Consider the following 17,847-nt stretch of genomic DNA (forward strand, 5'->3'; position numbering starts at 1 on the left):
AGGCATGGTTATTTGACTGCAGAGTTTTCTAATGCAGGACAAAAATAATGGTTAATGTTACAGTGTCTGCAGAAGATTTGGGGAATATGCTTCGTCGCTAAAATAGATTCCCTTATTTAAATGATTATATAGGAAAGATAAATGTCAACGTTATATAGTGCCTTGTGCGCATTTGATAGGCCGATCACAACAGCATGTAGACTCCTTTGCTTCCTTCAGCAGATAAAAAAAAAAGAATCTACAGTAAAAAGCTGGGTTTCACATCTTTTCCCAGGGAGCCTGAGCTAACCCGTAGTTTATGGTTTTTTCCAACCTCATTCCCACTGATGAACACATACAGTGGGGAAACTCACAGCTGCCCATTGTTACATTACAGAGGCTATACTTTAAATATGTCACTTCCTGGGGTTTAGTTGTTTTCTCTTTTATGAGTTGGAGTAGAATATAATAACTGTCTATAGCCTAAATAAAAGGGTAAATTAAAATCAAAAGAGATCAAAGTCCAGATAAAAAGGGAAACTTTCAAAATGACATTTTAGTGACAGTGGCAGAGTGCAACTGTTACATGTAACATGTTGCATGTAACATGCTATTGTAATAGCAGCATACAAGTCACAAAGTCAGAAAACCAAATCAGTAACCTAATGTTCATCAACGTGTACCCAAAGTGCATACGATGCTGGTCGTACCAGACAAAGAAAGTGAAGGCTGTATTGGTTAAAGTTATTGTTTATGAATTCAACTTTTCATTTGCAAGAGACAAAATGTGTAATTTCTTATCTCAAGTCTGACATGATCTAACTTTAAGTGTGCTTTATCATAATAATAATAATAATAATAATAATAATAATAATAATAATAATAACACTCTTACTACTATTGCTCCAGTTGTGCTCAACCACTTTGAGTTTCAAGTAACAAAGCTTTGAATTTGACAAAGCAAGGAGGGTGGTGTGAGGAGTATGTGTGACTCCCCATCACACACCACCAGAGTGCTTTCTTGTGGTGGGACATTAGATGATTTATTCATGTGGACCAGGCCTCACGTTTAATTGGCTCCATGACAAGCAGCAAGTCGAGGGCAGAGTTGGCACTTGGAACCACCACTTGCTCAGCAGTGGTTTGTGTTTGTGTAGTTAATCTAATGATTGTGCGCGGGGCACCCAACAGGCTGCTCTGCGGCACATCACCTCCTCACAAAGCCACAGTGAAGCATGAGATCACAGGCAGGGCTCAGATCTCACACGATGAGGAAGAAAGAGCAGCTCCAATCTGTGTACGGCGTTCAGCTGCAACAACAACAGAGCGCAGGGAGGTCCACTTCTGTTCTGGCAAGCTCACTAAGAAAATGTGCCCACTTTTGGGTTTATTCCTCAGTCCAAAGTCACGTGTGCACTGAGGCCAGCTGAGACCTCAATGGTTTAACATCACAACATGATTTATAAATTAGAAAAACATAATCTGCTAAATGTGTCAGTGACAAATCAACATACAGCACATTGTGTCTATTATTTTGACTTTAGGAGAAATGTTGTTGATCAGACATCAGCAAGTTAAACAAATTAGAGTATGAGTATATGGCCATTTAAAATCTAATGTCATGGAAGTAAAGTCGTAAATGATTCTTTTTTTAAATCACAACAAAAAAACAATTTCAGCTCTTCTTTGCATATTTACCTTTATATCACATTATGTTGACTTCATGAAAAAGTTGACACATTATTACACAACAGCATGCATAAAGAAAACCTACCAGACACAATGCTATCAGTTGTTTTTAATAACTACTCACTAAATTATACTCCTTGCTTTATGTCCAACCCAAAACACATTCTGAAAAAAGTGTCATCAATAATCCATCATTCATGATGCTTCTGACATCTTTGGAAACAAGGGAACTTTGGAAAGACATTAACACATGCAGAATGTATTTGAATAGCGCAAATGTTATTTTGCCATGCTAATTGTCAAATACGGAGTCAAAAAGATATGAATAAATTGAATTTGTAATGCTACCTCCTCTGAGGCTGCAGCTCTTCACAATCACTGGGAGCCACATGGCTCTGTGTCTCAGTCGCCCTCAGCTAATGATCTGAACTCCTTCCAGCAGTCATGAACTGCACTGGGACACATACAGTACTGGTGGACACATACAGTACTAGTGGACACATACAGTACTAGTGGACACATACAGTACTGGTGGACACATACAGTACTAGTGGACACATACAGTACTAGTGGACACATACAGTATTGGTGGACAACATATACAGCACTTGTTGAGTAGAATTTCACATAAATACTCCCAATAAATGTCTGCAAACATTTATTTACCCAGCAAACTTGTATATAACTATGTTAGAACGTCCACTATATTTTGAAGATGGTGTAGAAGTTTAAATAATTTGCAGCAAGCCACATGAGCAGCAGGAGAATGCGACTTGGTGATTGGCTGAGGAGGCGAAGGAGACTCAGGGTCACGTGGTCGGCTGGGTGAAGCTGGTAGGCAGCTGTCACTGAGGCTCCGCTGAGCCGGGATGCGTTTCAGGAAGCTGAATTATAAAAAGTTGACTCTGAACATTGTCTCTCTCTCTCTATAGTGAAAGGTCAAACTCTCAATTGTCAAAGAACAAAGAAAAACAGCATGTTGTGGTTGACAACAACTCTTTGAATCTAAAGCAGATGGAAAGAGTTGTGATGAACCCAACGCTTTAGAGAATGTTCTCAACCATTAGATCACATAATACTTCAACTGCATGGAGCAGAAACATATCACCAAAAAATACTCATGAAATAAGTTGAGTAACTTATTACTCAACTTATTTCATGGATATGATTCAGCGAAACAAAATAAAATCAATGCAGCTAAAATACAATATCTGCTCAATAGTTTAATTCATGATTATTGACTTGTTCTGTCACTGTGCACATTAAGACACAACACTAATTGTTCAGGAAGTAGTTTCTAAATATACTAGGACCAAATAAAGTGTGTTATCCACAATGTCTTGAAATTGTAAACATCAATTTCTCTAAACCTCCAAACGTGTTGCCTCAATTACTGGACGAACACTTTACACGACAGTGCTGCTCCTAAATGTTTAGGATGGGTTAAATGCAGAGGTCAAATTTCCTGTATGTATCCGTCTGTAAGACTCTGCTCATTGAAAATGGTTACAGATGAGAACACAATACAAAATAAGTATGTCTTTAGGATAGCCCCGAAACTGGAGGAGACCAACAGCAGTAGCTTTTTGGAGGGCTTTTGAGTTATCAGAAATGTTTTAATAATACAAGCTAAGAGGTCCTCAAACAAAGTCTAATCCCAATAATGTCTTCATATAGAGTATAGTGATATACTGTATGGTCATGAATATCAACAGAAGACCTTGATTGTTGTAGTTACAATGTTAAAAAAATATGAAAGAAAACACAGGCGAGTGGATTGTTTTAGCCTCGGCCATGGTACAGATGCAACGGTCCCTGCATGGACAAAGCATATACATAAAAATGAGAGAACAATAACTGGACCCTTAATCTGATGCAGGCGAACAGAGAGTGAATGATGGGACCTTCAGTAACAGTTGGTGAAGGACTGTGGCCAAAAGAAGGACAAAATGGGTGGAATCAATTTCTGGGAAATGTGGCAGTAGGAAGGAGTGGCCAGTTGACAAAAACAGAGCAAGAGAAGAAACAGAGAGGACGTAAGCCTCCGCCGAATCAAGAAATCTAAGAAACAAACAAAAATAAAACAGTTGTTTCTGTCCAATCACTTCCCCTCCCAAGCGTCTTCCTTCTGTTTGGCTGCCAGGCGCTTTTGTTCTGAAAGAGAAACCACAGGGACACCGTTCAACATATCAATCAGCGAAAGCCCTGAACTAAACACGACTTAGGGGATTTGTTGCTCTAAATATGTATCTCCGTCTTCTCTACATGCAGGGTAGTGAAGAGCCGGCTGTAAATTAATCTCTGAATACGACCAGATGTGGCATCCGTACCAAGGACACATTGTTCAACACAAGATGCACTTCTGACATTTACAGTGTGTGTGTTGGGATCTTACAGAGAGCACAGCAGTGTGCCCATGTTCAGAACAAAGGAGCTTTTTTTAGTTTTCTATACTCAAGGCCCTGACTTCCTAACCGGCTCTTAAGTGGACAGCCATTTGTAGTCTTCTGTGCCTATATACTTATGTTCATCTGTGAAGGGAAATGGCCGCTATACTGATTATAGACCCGTTGAGATTTGCACACAAGTGGACGGAGAGCAACTTCTCTTGGCATCAATTTCAAGTTTTTTCAGTAAAGTATAAAAACAGCTCCCACTTGTGGTAGAAACCTTGTGATGCAACGATCAGGACGCCAGACTGTGGCATGTTTCAATAACTATTTGTTCGGGGATGTTTTATTGCTCTTTCCTACCGACAACCTGCTTGACCCTCACACACACATGAAACTCATTTGTCACATTAGCGACATCCCACTCAAGTTGAGTAACTGCAGTATTTCAGTCAAACGTCTGCTGCCCAAATATCAACCTCAGTCATAAGATGAAAATAACATCTCTGTTATTAACGCACCTCTCGCCTCCTGGAGCTTCTTCCTCTCTGCCTCGACCTGCTCCTTCGTCTGGTTGCTCTTCACACCGAGGGCACCAATCACAAGCTTGCGAGCCAGCATTGCACTGGTCTGAGGTCTCTCTTTAGCAGGCAGGAGGTAGTCTGATGATCGGAAGAAATAAATAACAATAACAGATAAACATAATGTTAGTCTCTAAATATGTGAGCTCCAGAGGACAAACCGACAAAGAACCGGAGAGACAGAGGTATTTGTACCTGAGCAGCTACGAGCTTTGGCCTTCATGTCGGAAGAGGATTGGGAGAGAGCTCGCAACTTCATGAGAGGATGTTTGGTTCTTAAAGCTTCACGAGCTTAAAAAAAAAAAAAAAAAGACAAATTCCACAGGTCTAACATGATATTTTATATTTTTTTGGAGAAACCTGAAAAAGCACATGTGAGAAAGATGATGTCAAAAAAAGATTCCAACTCGTTTCCTTTCAAAACTCACGATAACATATTAAAAAAAACAGGCAAGTGAAGTAATAATTTTTTCATAGTTTTTCAGGATCTATTCATGCCTATTGATTCTTATCATTTAACACATTTCCTCCCGTTTTGGAGGTAAAAAATGACACAATAACTGCATTCACGTGCAGAGCATAATGTTGCGTTAGATATCCCCCTTCCTGTGACACAGGGCTTCACCAACCTGCTATGGGGCTTGAGAAGAGGCCCAGGACGTGTTCGTCATCGATCCACTTGATCTCAAATCCTCTCTGTCTGAAAAACACAGTGAGTAAATAGTCACACAACAGCAGTTGACACTAGGGGTCACAAGTTTCATCACAATAAGATATTATTTATAGTTGTCAGTTGGACAATGATAAGATATTTGCCACAATACAATTTAAAATCAATTAATATCAGAGGTAGACATGAGACAATATAAAAATGTCATGTCACTCGACCAAAATGATTGTTATTCACAATATTATCTCGGTAATCATCAAACTACAATAATAAAACAAATAATACAAATTCTTCAAATGGCTCTGAAGCATACTGGAATGTTTTGCATTGCAAATAGACCGCATCTTTTTTTTAGTTCAAATCGTTACTGACAAATAAAGAATAATTAAAATCTAAATAGCAACATCGTGCGGGTCGGTTCTTCTGATCATTTACGACGGTCCTTTTTAAAATCAGGCTGTTTTTTTACTCTACAATGATAGCGAACATCATTCATCATGCGCATATTCGTGCTTTGACAATTATATTACTGGGTTCTGTAGGAATTTCAAAATAAAGGCATATCTTAAAGATGACGATGTGACTCCCATACATACCACTTCCTCTGGTATGTATTTTTTAAAACTTTGCATTGATGATATTGGATTGTTGATGCTTGAATCAATATATTGATCCAGATTGATACACCCCTCACAGATACTTAAGATTCTGGCTCTCAAAAGCAATACATAAACCAGGGATGCCACATTCACTGAGATTTCATTAAACTGCTTTGGTCAGGATCCCCATGTTGATCTTAACGAGCAGGGCTTGCAGCAGTTCACTGAATTATACATACTGGTAGCACTGAAATAACTTCAGAAGGTCCTCGGTCTTAAATTCAGCAGGGAAGTCATAGATCTCGACAATGTGAGCAAGTTCATCCTCTGTGAGCTCAACGTCGTCGTCGTCATCTCCGTCCACGTTGTGGTAATCAAACCTGGCCGCCGGGACTGACTTTTTCTTCCTACCTTGCTTCAAAGTCAGCTGGAGACAAAAGTGAGAGAAGAGGGAAATGTCATGGGGACAAAATGATCTGCTGTACTGAAAATGTTAAATTATAATAAAAACAAATATAGACTGCTTAAGTGTTAACTGGGTGTACAAACAAATGAGTGTGTGTGTCGTGTGAATTTAGGGGGAGGTTCTATCACCCAGACCAAACTCTCACCTCTTCAAGGTGCGGTTCCAGAGAATCTCCATCATCATTGAACAAGGTGTCCCAACTCTCCTCCTCCCCTTCCTCAGAGGCTGCTTCCAGCCAAGGGGTAGCATCAGGCTCTTCATTGGTTGAGTCAGGCTGCCCATTGACCTGTACATCTGCATCCTGCAAGCGCTCTTCCTTCACTTCAGGATCGCCATTCTGCACCTCTTCTTCAACAGGTGCTTCCTTATCAGCTGCTCCAGCCTTGTCCTTCTTGTTCTTGGCATTCTTCCTTGCCTTGTCTGTGTAGCGAGGCCTGGGTCTTGGTTTTACATCTCCCTGAGCCTGAGCTTTTTCTTTGGAGCCCTGAGGTCGTTGCTTGGGGACGTTCGTAACCTGACTTGGCTTCTTCGACTGGGAGGGAGGAGGAGTGGGTGCTGGCTGGTCTGCAGCACAATCTTCTTTTGCCGGTTCCGACTCCATTGTTGAATTACGCTAAAACACCTGGATCAGAGGAAAGGAAACATTAAAAGAGGCGATGCAATGAAATACGTCATATAATCTTTCTCAACCGTAAACAGACTTCCAAACGACTCTTGAATAAATGTAATGTGAATTTAAACTAAGACAGTGCTGTTAGCTAACGTTGGTTAGCTTACCAATGTAGCTAACTACAAGTCCACTCGCTGAGCTTGTATTCATTGATTGAGGACAAACACACACAAGTTCATATCCACCGATCTGTAACAGTGTTCATACATGTTCATTCAAAACATTGCTAAACAGACTTATACCTAACAATTGTTCCTCGTTCGGCTTACCCGTGTTTGTCTTGTTTTGTTAAAGATGTTCGTCGCACTTCTGACGCAGGCGTAGGACAACACAAAGCATTCTGGGAGATGGTGTTCTAGTTGGCGCTCAGTTGAAGACCTCTGGACGAGGAGCACATTCGTTTACTGTGAAATTTGTTTTTTTTATCAGAATAATCATTGTCTTTATATGTCAGGATTTATACCCAGGCAGAAAATATGAATGTGTTGTCGCTTAAATGTATTTTTCTGTGCCGTCGCAGTAATTTATTCGCACATTAGTGGAATACAGAGACTTCCGCCTCTCACTTACACGTGCACATAAGTACAGATCAGCCATTGGGCAACATTCTAGCAGGCACTCTGATTGGTCAATCTTCCATCAAAACGTTACACAAGCTGTTTTGTAAATTCTAAAAACAGAAGTTGTGTAAGGTAATACTCTTTAAGAAGAGGTGTATTTAAATAATTTCCCAAATGATATAATACAAGATGCTCAATTAATTAATTGAGCTCATTTCCATCTCGATACACTGAAAGAGCAGGTAAGACGGATTTGATTATGCGGTGAACCAAATGCGTGCACTCCTCCGTCTTCATGAGCAAGCGAGGATCATGAATACTGCAGGATTATGTCGTGCATGATGGTGTATTTTTATCAACAGTTAACCAAGATTCATCATGTCCCTCATAACAGTAACTAACATCTAATACCGTGGGTATTATATATGTGTGCGCAGATACTCTGCTGCAGATCCAAAATGTGGATGTTATGAACGGTATGCAAGCATCTAGAAATGATTCAGTTTAAAATAATAATTGTGGTTTTTTTTGCACTTTGATGTTTTGTGTAAAAATGATAACACTGGTGGAGTTCACCTGTAAATACATTATATGTGCTCATCATTATTATATCTGTTCTGTTTTATTACAAATTATTATTTAAAATGCGTTACCCAGCTCTGCTCTGTATTCCACCAGGTTGCAGTGATGTGGGGTTCAGGTCTGTTGCTCTTCCTGGTCGGACTCTGGCATAAGTCCTACGCCCAGACCTCTGAGCCCATGTTTCAGGTTGTAACACAGATGATGCTTCCTCCCGACAGTCTGCACAATCCCACACAACTAAACTATGGAATGGCTGTAACAGACGTGGATGGTGACGGTGACCTGGAAGTGGTTGTGGCAGGGTGGGTGTGAAAATGGTTTGCTGTTTCATATGTTTATTACTCTGCACAGCAGTGGCAGATTCAGGCTGTGTGGCAGGGGAGAAACATATAGAAAGGGCACCAGCTGCACATGGTGGCGCAACAGCATGCAGAAGGTTTTCTAGCATGTAGGGAAGCCTTTATGGCATTGTGTCTTTTTAAGGCCGACCGGAGGGGCACGGCATTCATTTTTCTACAATGGAAAGGGAACGAATATGTGCAAGACAAATGTGTGATGTTTTCCCTCAGGTATAATGGGCCCAATCTGGTGCTGAAGTACGATCACACTCAAAACAGGCTGGTGAACATCGCTATTGATGATAGCAACTCTCCATACTACGCCCTGAGGGATCGAGCAGGAAATGCTATTGGAGTTACTGCCTGTGATGTGGATGGAGATGGACGGGAGGAGATCTACTTCCTCAACACAAACAATGCCTACTCTGGTAAAAAAAAAAAAAGAAAAGAAGTGCATTCACATGATTTGTCCTCAACATTTTTTCATTCATCATTCCAGGGAGCAGAATAGTTTTTCCTCATGGTAACTGACCTCTTTTTTTTAATGCAGGAAGGGCAACCTATTCAGACAAGCTGTTCAAGTTTCGGAATGGCCGCTTTGAAGATATTCTGGGGGACGAACTCAATGTGCGTCGTGGTGTCGCCAATCGCATGGCAGGACGTTCGGTTGCGTGTGTTGATAGAAAGGTCAGTGAACCCACTTTGTAAACCTATTTATAAAGTCCCAGGATCTGATCTCTATTTCCCTCCAAGAAAACCTTCCTCTCACTCTCTTGGTCGGTTGTTGCTCTGCAGGGAACAGGCCGCTACTCAATTTACGTGGCCAACTATGCCAGCGGCAACGTGGGCCCCCACGCTCTCCTTGAAATGGACGAGGCTGCCAGTGATGTCACCAAGGGCATCATCGCTCTGTCTGACGTGGCTGCCACGGCTGGGGTCAACAAATTCACAGGTCAGGAGTCACGTTGGAGTGGTCGAGTCTGTGATGTTTGGAAGTGTGCTAAAGCATTCGTGGGTTTTTGCTCTCTGTGCAGGTGGGCGCGGTGTGGTCGTCGGGACCAATCTTGAGCGAGTCGAGGTCGGACGTGTTCTGTGACAACGAGAATGGACCCAACTTCCTGTTCAAGAATAATGGAGACGGGACTTTTGTTCATATGGCCAGGCAGTCAGGTGCGTATGAAACAGGAAGGGACGAAGCAGGTATAGTCAGGAGTCGACACATTTGTCTAGCAGTCGCACCACTAAGGCTTTCTGCATTGTGTCAACTTCTGAAGGTGTGGAGGACCGGTACCGAGCATGGCAGAGGAGTCGCTCTAGCTGACTTCAATGGCGATGGAAAGACGGACATCGTCTATGGCAACTGGAATGGCCCACACAGACTCTTCCTGCAGGGCAGCGACACTAAATTCAGGGTAAGAAAGTAGAGCAGGACAATGGCAGAAAAGATGAAGTGAGTTTGATAAAGTGAGGCTTGACAGTGTTACCTTTTTCACCAGACATAGCCACTGAAGGATTTGCAACCCCCTCACCTATTCGTACGGTCATCACTGCTGACTTTGACAATGACAAGGAGCTGGAGGTGTTTTTCAACAATATTGCATATAGAGGCAATGCCCCTAACAGGCTGTTCAGGTAACATTTAAAGTATTATCTCAATACAAAGTCCAATAAGAGGCATCAAATTATTACAAAATAACATTAATTCTACATTATTAGCTATATTGAGATTATTGTGTGTTTGTTTGCAGGGTGTCAAGAAGAGCGGATGCAGACCCTTTAATAGAGGAGCTTCACGTGGGAGATGCTGCAGAGCCGCAAGGACGAGGAACAGGTCAGCTCCTCCGAACAGAGGACACATTTTCATCAGTTTTATTCTGAAAATGTTATAACCTCAAGATAATATGTGACACCTCTGCTACCTCACTATATGAGTGAGATTAACAGAGACACAGCTGTCAGATAAAACACCACAGTGAAGTTAGTTTGTTGGCCAGTGCAGTGAAAGCTGTTTGTTTTGGATAGGTGGCACGGTGACAGATTTAGATGGGGACGGACAGCTGGACCTGCTGCTGGCACATGGAGAGAGTGCCCAGCAGCCCATCTCTATCTTCAAGGTCACACAGGTGTGTGTGTGTGTGTGTGTGTGTGTGTGTGTGTGTGTGTGTGTGTGTGTGTGTGTGTGTGTGTGTGTGCGTGCGCGCATACTAAACTGTATCTGTACCTCATCAGGGCTCGTCTAACAACTGGCTGCGGGTCATACCTCGCACCCAGTTTGGCTCCTTTGCCCGGGGAGCCAAGGTGACAGCCTTCACCAGTCAGAGTGGAGCACACACACGCATCATTGACGGAGGTTCGGGGTACCTGTGTGAGATGGAGCCTGTCGCACACTTTGGTTTAGGTAACTTCCTTTTTCCTTTATAATCCATTCACACTGGAAGAAAATGGGTTTATTTTGATCACAAAAATAACCGGGGATATCGTAATCCTACAATTACCGTTGAAATGAACTTCAACTTCTAACTTCAACTTCTACTTTTTTATTGTACATTTAAAAAGAATATTAAAGATTTTGGGAAATGCACGTATTCACTTTTATTCGCTTTCTTGCCTAGACTAGTCTAACTTAGCTTATGAGAACTGGAAGCAGATAGAAACAGACTTTGGTCTGTCCACAGTTTAAAAAAGGTGCCATACATCACCATCGATAATGAGAATCAGAGCACCTTTGTAACTGTGGCTACAGAGCATGCCACATAACAGTATCGTCCCAGATTTGATCCAGCTTTTGGACCTTTGTTGCATGTCATATCCCACTCCCTGCATCTATACTATCAAATAATGAAAATAATAATAAATCCCTTCCTTCATTATGTCACATATGTTGTCCTAACACCCAGAGGAAATTGTGTAACTTTTTGAAAGGTTTATTCACCTCTTGTGTGATGATCCGTCATTTCTTTCTACCCTCGACTCCCAGGAACCGACGAGGCGACGGTGCTGGACGTCTCCTGGCCAGACGGCAGCTCCATCACTCGAACCCTTCAGCCTGGTGAAATGAACTCAGTGGTGGAAGTGGCCTATCCCAAAGAAGGGGAGTCGTCTCTGCTTGCTAATGACACGCAGGTACGCAGAAGTGATCCACGGCGTGAATTATGAACACGGGGTAATGCTCCAGGCAGTCTGTGATAGGGGCGTAAAAACATATCTAAATCACCACAGTCTTTTTCTCTGTGTCAAATTCACTTCGGTTTGAAGCAGTTTTACAACAAAACAACAACAGAAGACGACACAAGTCTCTTGCTTCCTTTTTGTTGTTGTGTCAGCAGTCAGTCAGCAGTGCTACTGATTGCTGACACACACACAATCCTTTTTTGTATTTTTCTCTGTCTGCAAATATCAATAAATGTCTTTCTTCTTTTTGTTTAGTGTGGTGAAGGGTTTACTGTCAAGAATGGCCGCTGTGCAGGTAAGAAATAAAATCAAATTGACTCAGTTCTTTAAAATCAAATATTTGTTTTCTATTTAATTTTTCTTTTATGTTTCTACAGGTCTGTGAGGAAAATCGCTTGATATGCAATCACATTTCTCCATGACTGTGGAAAATACAATGTTACAGAAAAATACTTTCCTTTTTGTCTGTACTTTAGGGGCCTTGTTGTTTTATTCCATGAGTAGTTTTCATATTTGGGTTGTTGTGATTTTTCTCCTTACTGCTACTGCTAAATTATAGTCGTGTTTTTATGTGTCAAAGCAAACTCTCCCAATAAACTGCTGCAAATCAATATGGTCAGATTATCATTTCATATGTTACAACAGACATATCTTCAGCATTGCTTTGATATGCTCTGAGTCTCATGTACACAACCTACTCACTCCATATAGACTTTGACAACTATTGCTGTCTGTGTGTTTAAAGACACACTAAGACCTGCAGTCATCTGAACATATGTTTCTGAGTGAAACCGACTAGCTGTAAATGATCACAAAGGTCTAGCTTTCTGTACTGTGGAAAGATATTCTAGGATTCCCTACTCGCATCTTCCTTCAACAAGCCTGTCGTCGGACAGTTTTCCTCCACCTCCCCTATTCTGTCCCTCCATTCATGCAGCGTTGCCTCCATTTACGATGGCGTCCGCTCCCTCTCTGTCTCCACTTTTCAAGCCTCCCATGTTATGACTGTCTTACTACCGTGTGCCGTGGTGCTCTCTGCACTGGCAGACCTCAGGGGATGGTGGTCTTGAGGATAACGACGATACTGTAAGACAAGCCTCTGCTCAAAGACTTGACTTCCTGTTACACGCAGTACCAGAGAGTCTGCTCAGAATGCACATCTTAGTATCTGGACATCCTGCAGTCTGGTGCATTCAGTTGTCCCTCCATGTTGTAAGTAAAGAATAAAAACGGGGGTCACTTTCATGTCCTTTCATGCCCCTGAAAATGCTATGTCGTGTATATAGAGGCAAACATGAGGGACTTTTCTTTTCCAAAGCTTGTTTACAACATCCAATTATAATTTGACAGTAATGTCGAATGTTTGTAGTGCATGCAATACGTTAAAAAGATTATCATAAATATGCACTATTGACCTTTTCACAGCAGACACAGAAAAATACACGGACCCTGAAACTGAAGCAGCTAAATGGCATTCAGCCATAATTCATTTTCCTATTCACACATGTGCTTTTTCTTACTGGAACATATCACAATAGATTATGTAAAAATGTCATATTGTGCATTAAATAAATACCCTCATATCTATTTTCCCGTAGATATGTTCAAATAGTTAATAGTTAAATGAGATTCCATCTCAAACTGAAAATAACATTACAACATTAAAGCAACAGTGATATATTTTTGTTTGGGCCTCTTGGGGGCAGCAGCACAAGTGGTAAACAGAACATGTGTATATATATATATATATATATATATATATATATATATATATTATATATATATTATATATATATATATATATATATATATATATATATATATAGACACCCAAAAAAGAATTGTTATGGCTAAGGGTTGCTTATTTACACATCAGCAGTCACGGAGCAACATAATTTATTTGGAGTTGTGTTTCTGGCCACATGATTGATCGGACTTGATTATTGACTCTCCTTTTAGCTCTGTGTTGTTGTCCCTGTAAACTCCTGTCAAACTATCTTAGCAGTTAAATGCTCCACAATGTTCACCAGATAACTGCCTGCAGCTTGGTGCTGGACAGGTAGCACACAGCAGGTTTATCAGAGCTCTGTCTCTGAAAACTGCTTCCGCCACTGATGCGAGCGGTAAGACTGGAACGAAACAGTAAAGCTACGTGAAAACAAAACAAGAGTTTAATGATTAATATCAAAATGCCTGATTAGTACAGCTTTAATAATGACTGCTTTCCATGTAGGGGTTCCTGTTGCCCGAGCCTTGCCACAGTGCATGCTGGGTTAGGGTCATGGCTTACTGTCACCTGAATGGAACAAGGTCATTATTAATGTTATCTTAACCCCCTGTGCTCGTCCTGCTGTGACCATTCAAAACGTCTGCCATAGTGAAAGTTTGTTTTGTAGATTTACAGTTCAATAACAGAAATATGAGCCGTGCAGCTGTGATGAAACAGTATTTATTTGACGGCAGTCATATATACCTCCTTGCCACGTGTATCAAACAACAAGCAGTACGAAAGTTTTGCTCTTGCACAAAATGTCACCAAAATAAAAGACACATTCACAATCGTGAGCCAGTTTTTGGCAGTTCTTGTTCTTTGGAAGCTTACTCAGAAATCAAGGAAAGGTTGCTGTATTTTAAAACACGACAGGTAAGATTTAGGAAGACTTTTTGACCCATCCTTTGCCTTCCGTACGACTGCATTCGATGCACAGTATTTCTTTGCATAATCCAAAATTTAGGATAGTTGATCTCACTCATTGAAAACCAAGAGGTTAGAACTTGGATACGTTTGTGTGTCTAACTAAGAAAAAAAATAGGCTTCGTGTGAGAAAAATGGAAGATCTGCTACATAAAATAAACAGTGGGGCTGAACGACATTCATCTGCTACCAGACAGCACGGTTTTACATCAGACGTGAAAGACGTTCCTTGGACAGTTTATACAGGTTTGGTGAAACGTTGTGATGCCTTCAAATACTTCTACTTCCTCCTTACATCAAGGTTCAGTCCGTTTGGTCCAGTTTGGTCCAGTTTGGTCTGGTGTGGTGCGGCTGTGGCTGAGCTGGACTTCATGGTGCAGCTGTGGTGGCTGAGGTATGAGGTTTGGTGAGGCTTGTGGTCTTCAACACTTCCTCCCTCCTTTTCTCACATCCTTACATGCTTTTCTCACCCACTCGATTACACATAGCTGCGGTAACTTCAAAGAGGACAGGAAGGAAGGTAGCGGTACGATCACACAAAGTATTTCTTTTCACTGAGACATCGTACAGTAGTAACATGACTGTGTCGCCATGCACAGGGCGTTGCAACAAACTACTACAGTGCATGTTTTAAAAGCGTGGACACCTTTAGCATGTGAAGGCACGTCCGGCGCAACGTGCCCGTCTTTGTCAAGAACTAGTGAATCCTTTGTGTGAGCGCAGCTTTGGGAGGTGTGGGCCAAGTGTTAGAACGAGAGTAGCATTATTGTCCTAAGTTCTCCAGGGTTGCGAGTGATCAGGGGGACATGGCTGTCAGGAAGTACCCAGTCATCGAGCGGTGCTGCCGGACACAGAGCTGCTGCCCGAGCTGGAGCCACTGGAGCCCCGGTCTTCATAGATGGATATCTCTATCTGGTGGGAGAGTTAAGGACCAACAATTTGCTGTGGAGTGTGGTTAATTATACATTAAAAAAATGATGATAACGCCTCAGTCTACATGCACCCAAAAACATTGAGTAAGGATACAACACGCATTCCCCTTTCGATGGGATCTGTGACGAGCAGCCCTCTGGGAGCAAAGATCTTCTCATTCTGCTCCTGAATGTACTTGGCTATCTTCTTCAACACCTAACACACAGGCAGAAGTAAAACGAGGAATGCCGTGGAATCCCCAACATGTTAATCATCATCATCCTAGCCTATTAAAAACGCATCGAGTGTGAGATCGCCAGTCTGAACCTTCTCGTAACGTGTCTCCATGCAGAGGAAGATGAGGTATGCTGTAGTGCAGGCCAGACACCCCTCCAGGTAGGACTGGCCTCCTATCTTCTCTGCCTCTGCATAGTAGTTGTTCAACGTCTTCACAGTGTCCTCAAACAGTGTCCGCTCAATCTGGAGACGCAGAGTCGGGAGTAGCAGGGTTAGGATTAATAGAGGTCAGACAAGACGGGGAGAGAAAGTAAGGCATCGGACATGACACAAAAGGTCCAAATCCCACTGGGAACCTTTCAGTTATATCATATGTGTATTTACCACTCGGCAACCATGAGCAGTTTGGTCAATAAGGAGATAAATCAAACTTATATAGGCATTGTTCTGTTTTTACTGTTAACCACACTAAACACAACATGAATTATCTGTACAGGGCAGAGACATGTCAAACATTTGTGGGAAGTAACATGTTCATTTGTTTGTCACTACTGCAACATCCAATATACAGTAAGTATTCCCCAGATATACCTCTTTTCAAATGTATTCATTTTCAATTACTCGTGTGTTTCTGAATGTACAGGAGTCGGTGGGGTAATGGCTGTTCATGAGTTAAAACATGTTCTAAGAAATGTTTATATTAGGCTGTACTGATTAAATACAAACATGATTACATACAGTAATTACCACATATGGCTTTACATTTAATTATCAAACCTCTCTTTCAGTCACACAACACGGTTGGTGGCACTAATAAATAAATAAAAGTATGCTCACCCTGCTCTCCAGCTCAGAGGGGAACTTGGTCTGAAACCTGCAGGTGGTTCCTTCGCTGTAGTCTCTCTGGATGAAGACTTTATTCGCCAGAGATGCGCTGTGCCTCAACTCTTGCAGATTGTGGAACTGAGGAGGATCAAACACAGACAAACACAGTGAGCTTTGTGCGCAATGTGTACAAACAGTAGCCGGTTTGGACATGTAGGATGACAGAGGAGAAGCAGATGAGATGCGATCAATCAGCCCGTTGCTCAGTGTCCGCACTCATATTCTGCCTGGTTGTCTGTTGGAGCAGAGCCCAGCATCGGACACACGATCCTTCTCTTCCTCTCTGATCGTACAGGGGGCGAAGCTCGCAGAAGACGGGACAACATTTCATTACAGCTCACAACAGATCGATCAGCTGGAACAAGATGAGGCGGACTGATTAAAGGCCAACAACCTCTTGTAACACAAGGTGGTTGTCTTGGGAATGTTGATTGCATCGAGGTGTGTGTGTTGGATAAATAGATAAAAAGTTTCAGCACCATTCTTTGTTTTAAATTGTATTTCTGAAAAAAGCACAGAAGCAGGCTTGGAAAGCAGCGAGGAAGGTCAGGGCGGCGTGGCTTCTGTCCATGGTGCTGAACGCCGTGCTTCCGCATGTGTGTGCGCGCGCGCGCGCGCGTGTGTGTGTGTGTGTGTGGTCACTGTCCACAACATCACCGGATTAACGGGGCGTCTCAACAGACAAAAACACCAAAACAGCTTAACATCGCGGGGACGTGATCCGCTGTTTTTGCCTCATCTCAGATCCCGTGAAGCACAGCTGAATTGCAAATGTAGTCTTTTTCCTTTTATTTTCAAAAACGAGCAAAACACGTTTTACATGAAGGAAAAAAAGAAACAAGAAAAACCGAGCGGCGCGCGGTCGCCACCGGCGTGATAATGTAGGACACACGGAGCCGTCAGTGGCGACTGAAGTGAGCCGCTCGGCGAGGCAGTTTCACCGTGTGCAGCCCTCAATGCTTCGTGGACCACGTTAACTGCACCTGTTTTTATTTTAATGGTCATACACTTGGTAATGCTCGTAAGGAAAACCTCCAGCAGGGAAATAAAAAGAGATAACATGCCAGTCTTACCTCTGTCGCCATGTTGCCACCCGCCGCCGTGGGGACGAGTCCCTGCATGCCGCTGAAATCGCTTTAGTGGGACAGATTGGAGGAGTGGAGGGGGGCGGGGGGAGGAGAGCGGTGAGGGGCGGAGCTAACACAAGTGCCGTGTGCAGGTCCTATGATTTCATATTTTCCACTGTCTCACGCCGGTGCTGGTGTTACTAACATCAAGGATGACCCTTTAAACCGTGACAGTGAGCCAGCATGCACAACCTCGACCCTGACGCTAAGACAGTTCAATGCAATTCATTCTAATTATGTCTTTTGACTCGTGCTGTTTATTGTTATGGACCAATCAGTCAAATTGCTTGTCTTTG

At 42.2% G+C, this 17,847-nt stretch overlaps 3 protein-coding genes across 3 annotated transcripts; 1 reads left to right on the forward strand and 2 right to left on the reverse strand.

Moving 5' to 3' along the window:
- Positions 1-1,659: 1,659 nt before the first annotated feature.
- Positions 1,660-7,426, reverse strand: r3hcc1l (R3H domain and coiled-coil containing 1-like). Its single transcript, XM_034540722.1, has 7 exons — positions 7,314-7,426; positions 6,520-6,996; positions 6,148-6,335; positions 5,269-5,339; positions 4,835-4,930; positions 4,580-4,720; positions 1,660-3,822 (listed from the first exon to the last, which is right to left on the reverse strand). The coding sequence occupies exons 2-7, from the start codon at positions 6,973-6,975 to the stop codon at positions 3,770-3,772; spliced, it is 1,005 nt and encodes a 334-aa protein (XP_034396613.1). The 5' UTR covers positions 6,976-6,996; positions 7,314-7,426; the 3' UTR covers positions 1,660-3,769.
- A 269-nt stretch (positions 7,427-7,695) lies between these two features.
- On the forward strand, positions 7,696-12,306 carry crtac1a (cartilage acidic protein 1a). Its single transcript, XM_034537042.1, is given in 16 exon segments — positions 7,696-7,846; positions 8,283-8,488; positions 8,756-8,952; positions 9,075-9,211; positions 9,320-9,476; positions 9,559-9,578; positions 9,580-9,694; positions 9,799-9,815; positions 9,817-9,949; positions 10,021-10,156; positions 10,273-10,355; positions 10,547-10,647; positions 10,754-10,922; positions 11,502-11,647; positions 11,951-11,990; positions 12,073-12,306. Coding segments are annotated over 15 exon segments (1,656 nt in total). The 5' UTR covers positions 7,696-7,846; positions 8,283-8,291; the 3' UTR covers positions 12,081-12,306.
- Positions 12,307-14,128: 1,822 nt separating this feature from the next.
- golga7ba (golgin A7 family, member Ba) lies at positions 14,129-17,556 on the reverse strand. Its single transcript, XM_034537645.1, has 5 exons — positions 17,498-17,556; positions 16,377-16,502; positions 15,630-15,782; positions 15,417-15,518; positions 14,129-15,302 (listed from the first exon to the last, which is right to left on the reverse strand). Exons 1-5 carry the CDS (start codon positions 17,543-17,545, stop codon positions 15,219-15,221), a joined length of 513 nt encoding a protein of 170 aa, XP_034393536.1. The 5' UTR covers positions 17,546-17,556; the 3' UTR covers positions 14,129-15,218.
- Between the last annotated feature and the right edge of the window lie 291 nt (positions 17,557-17,847).

Source organism: Cyclopterus lumpus, chromosome 1 (assembly GCF_009769545.1).
Source record: "Cyclopterus lumpus isolate fCycLum1 chromosome 1, fCycLum1.pri, whole genome shotgun sequence".
NCBI lineage: Eukaryota > Metazoa > Chordata > Actinopteri > Perciformes > Cyclopteridae > Cyclopterus > Cyclopterus lumpus.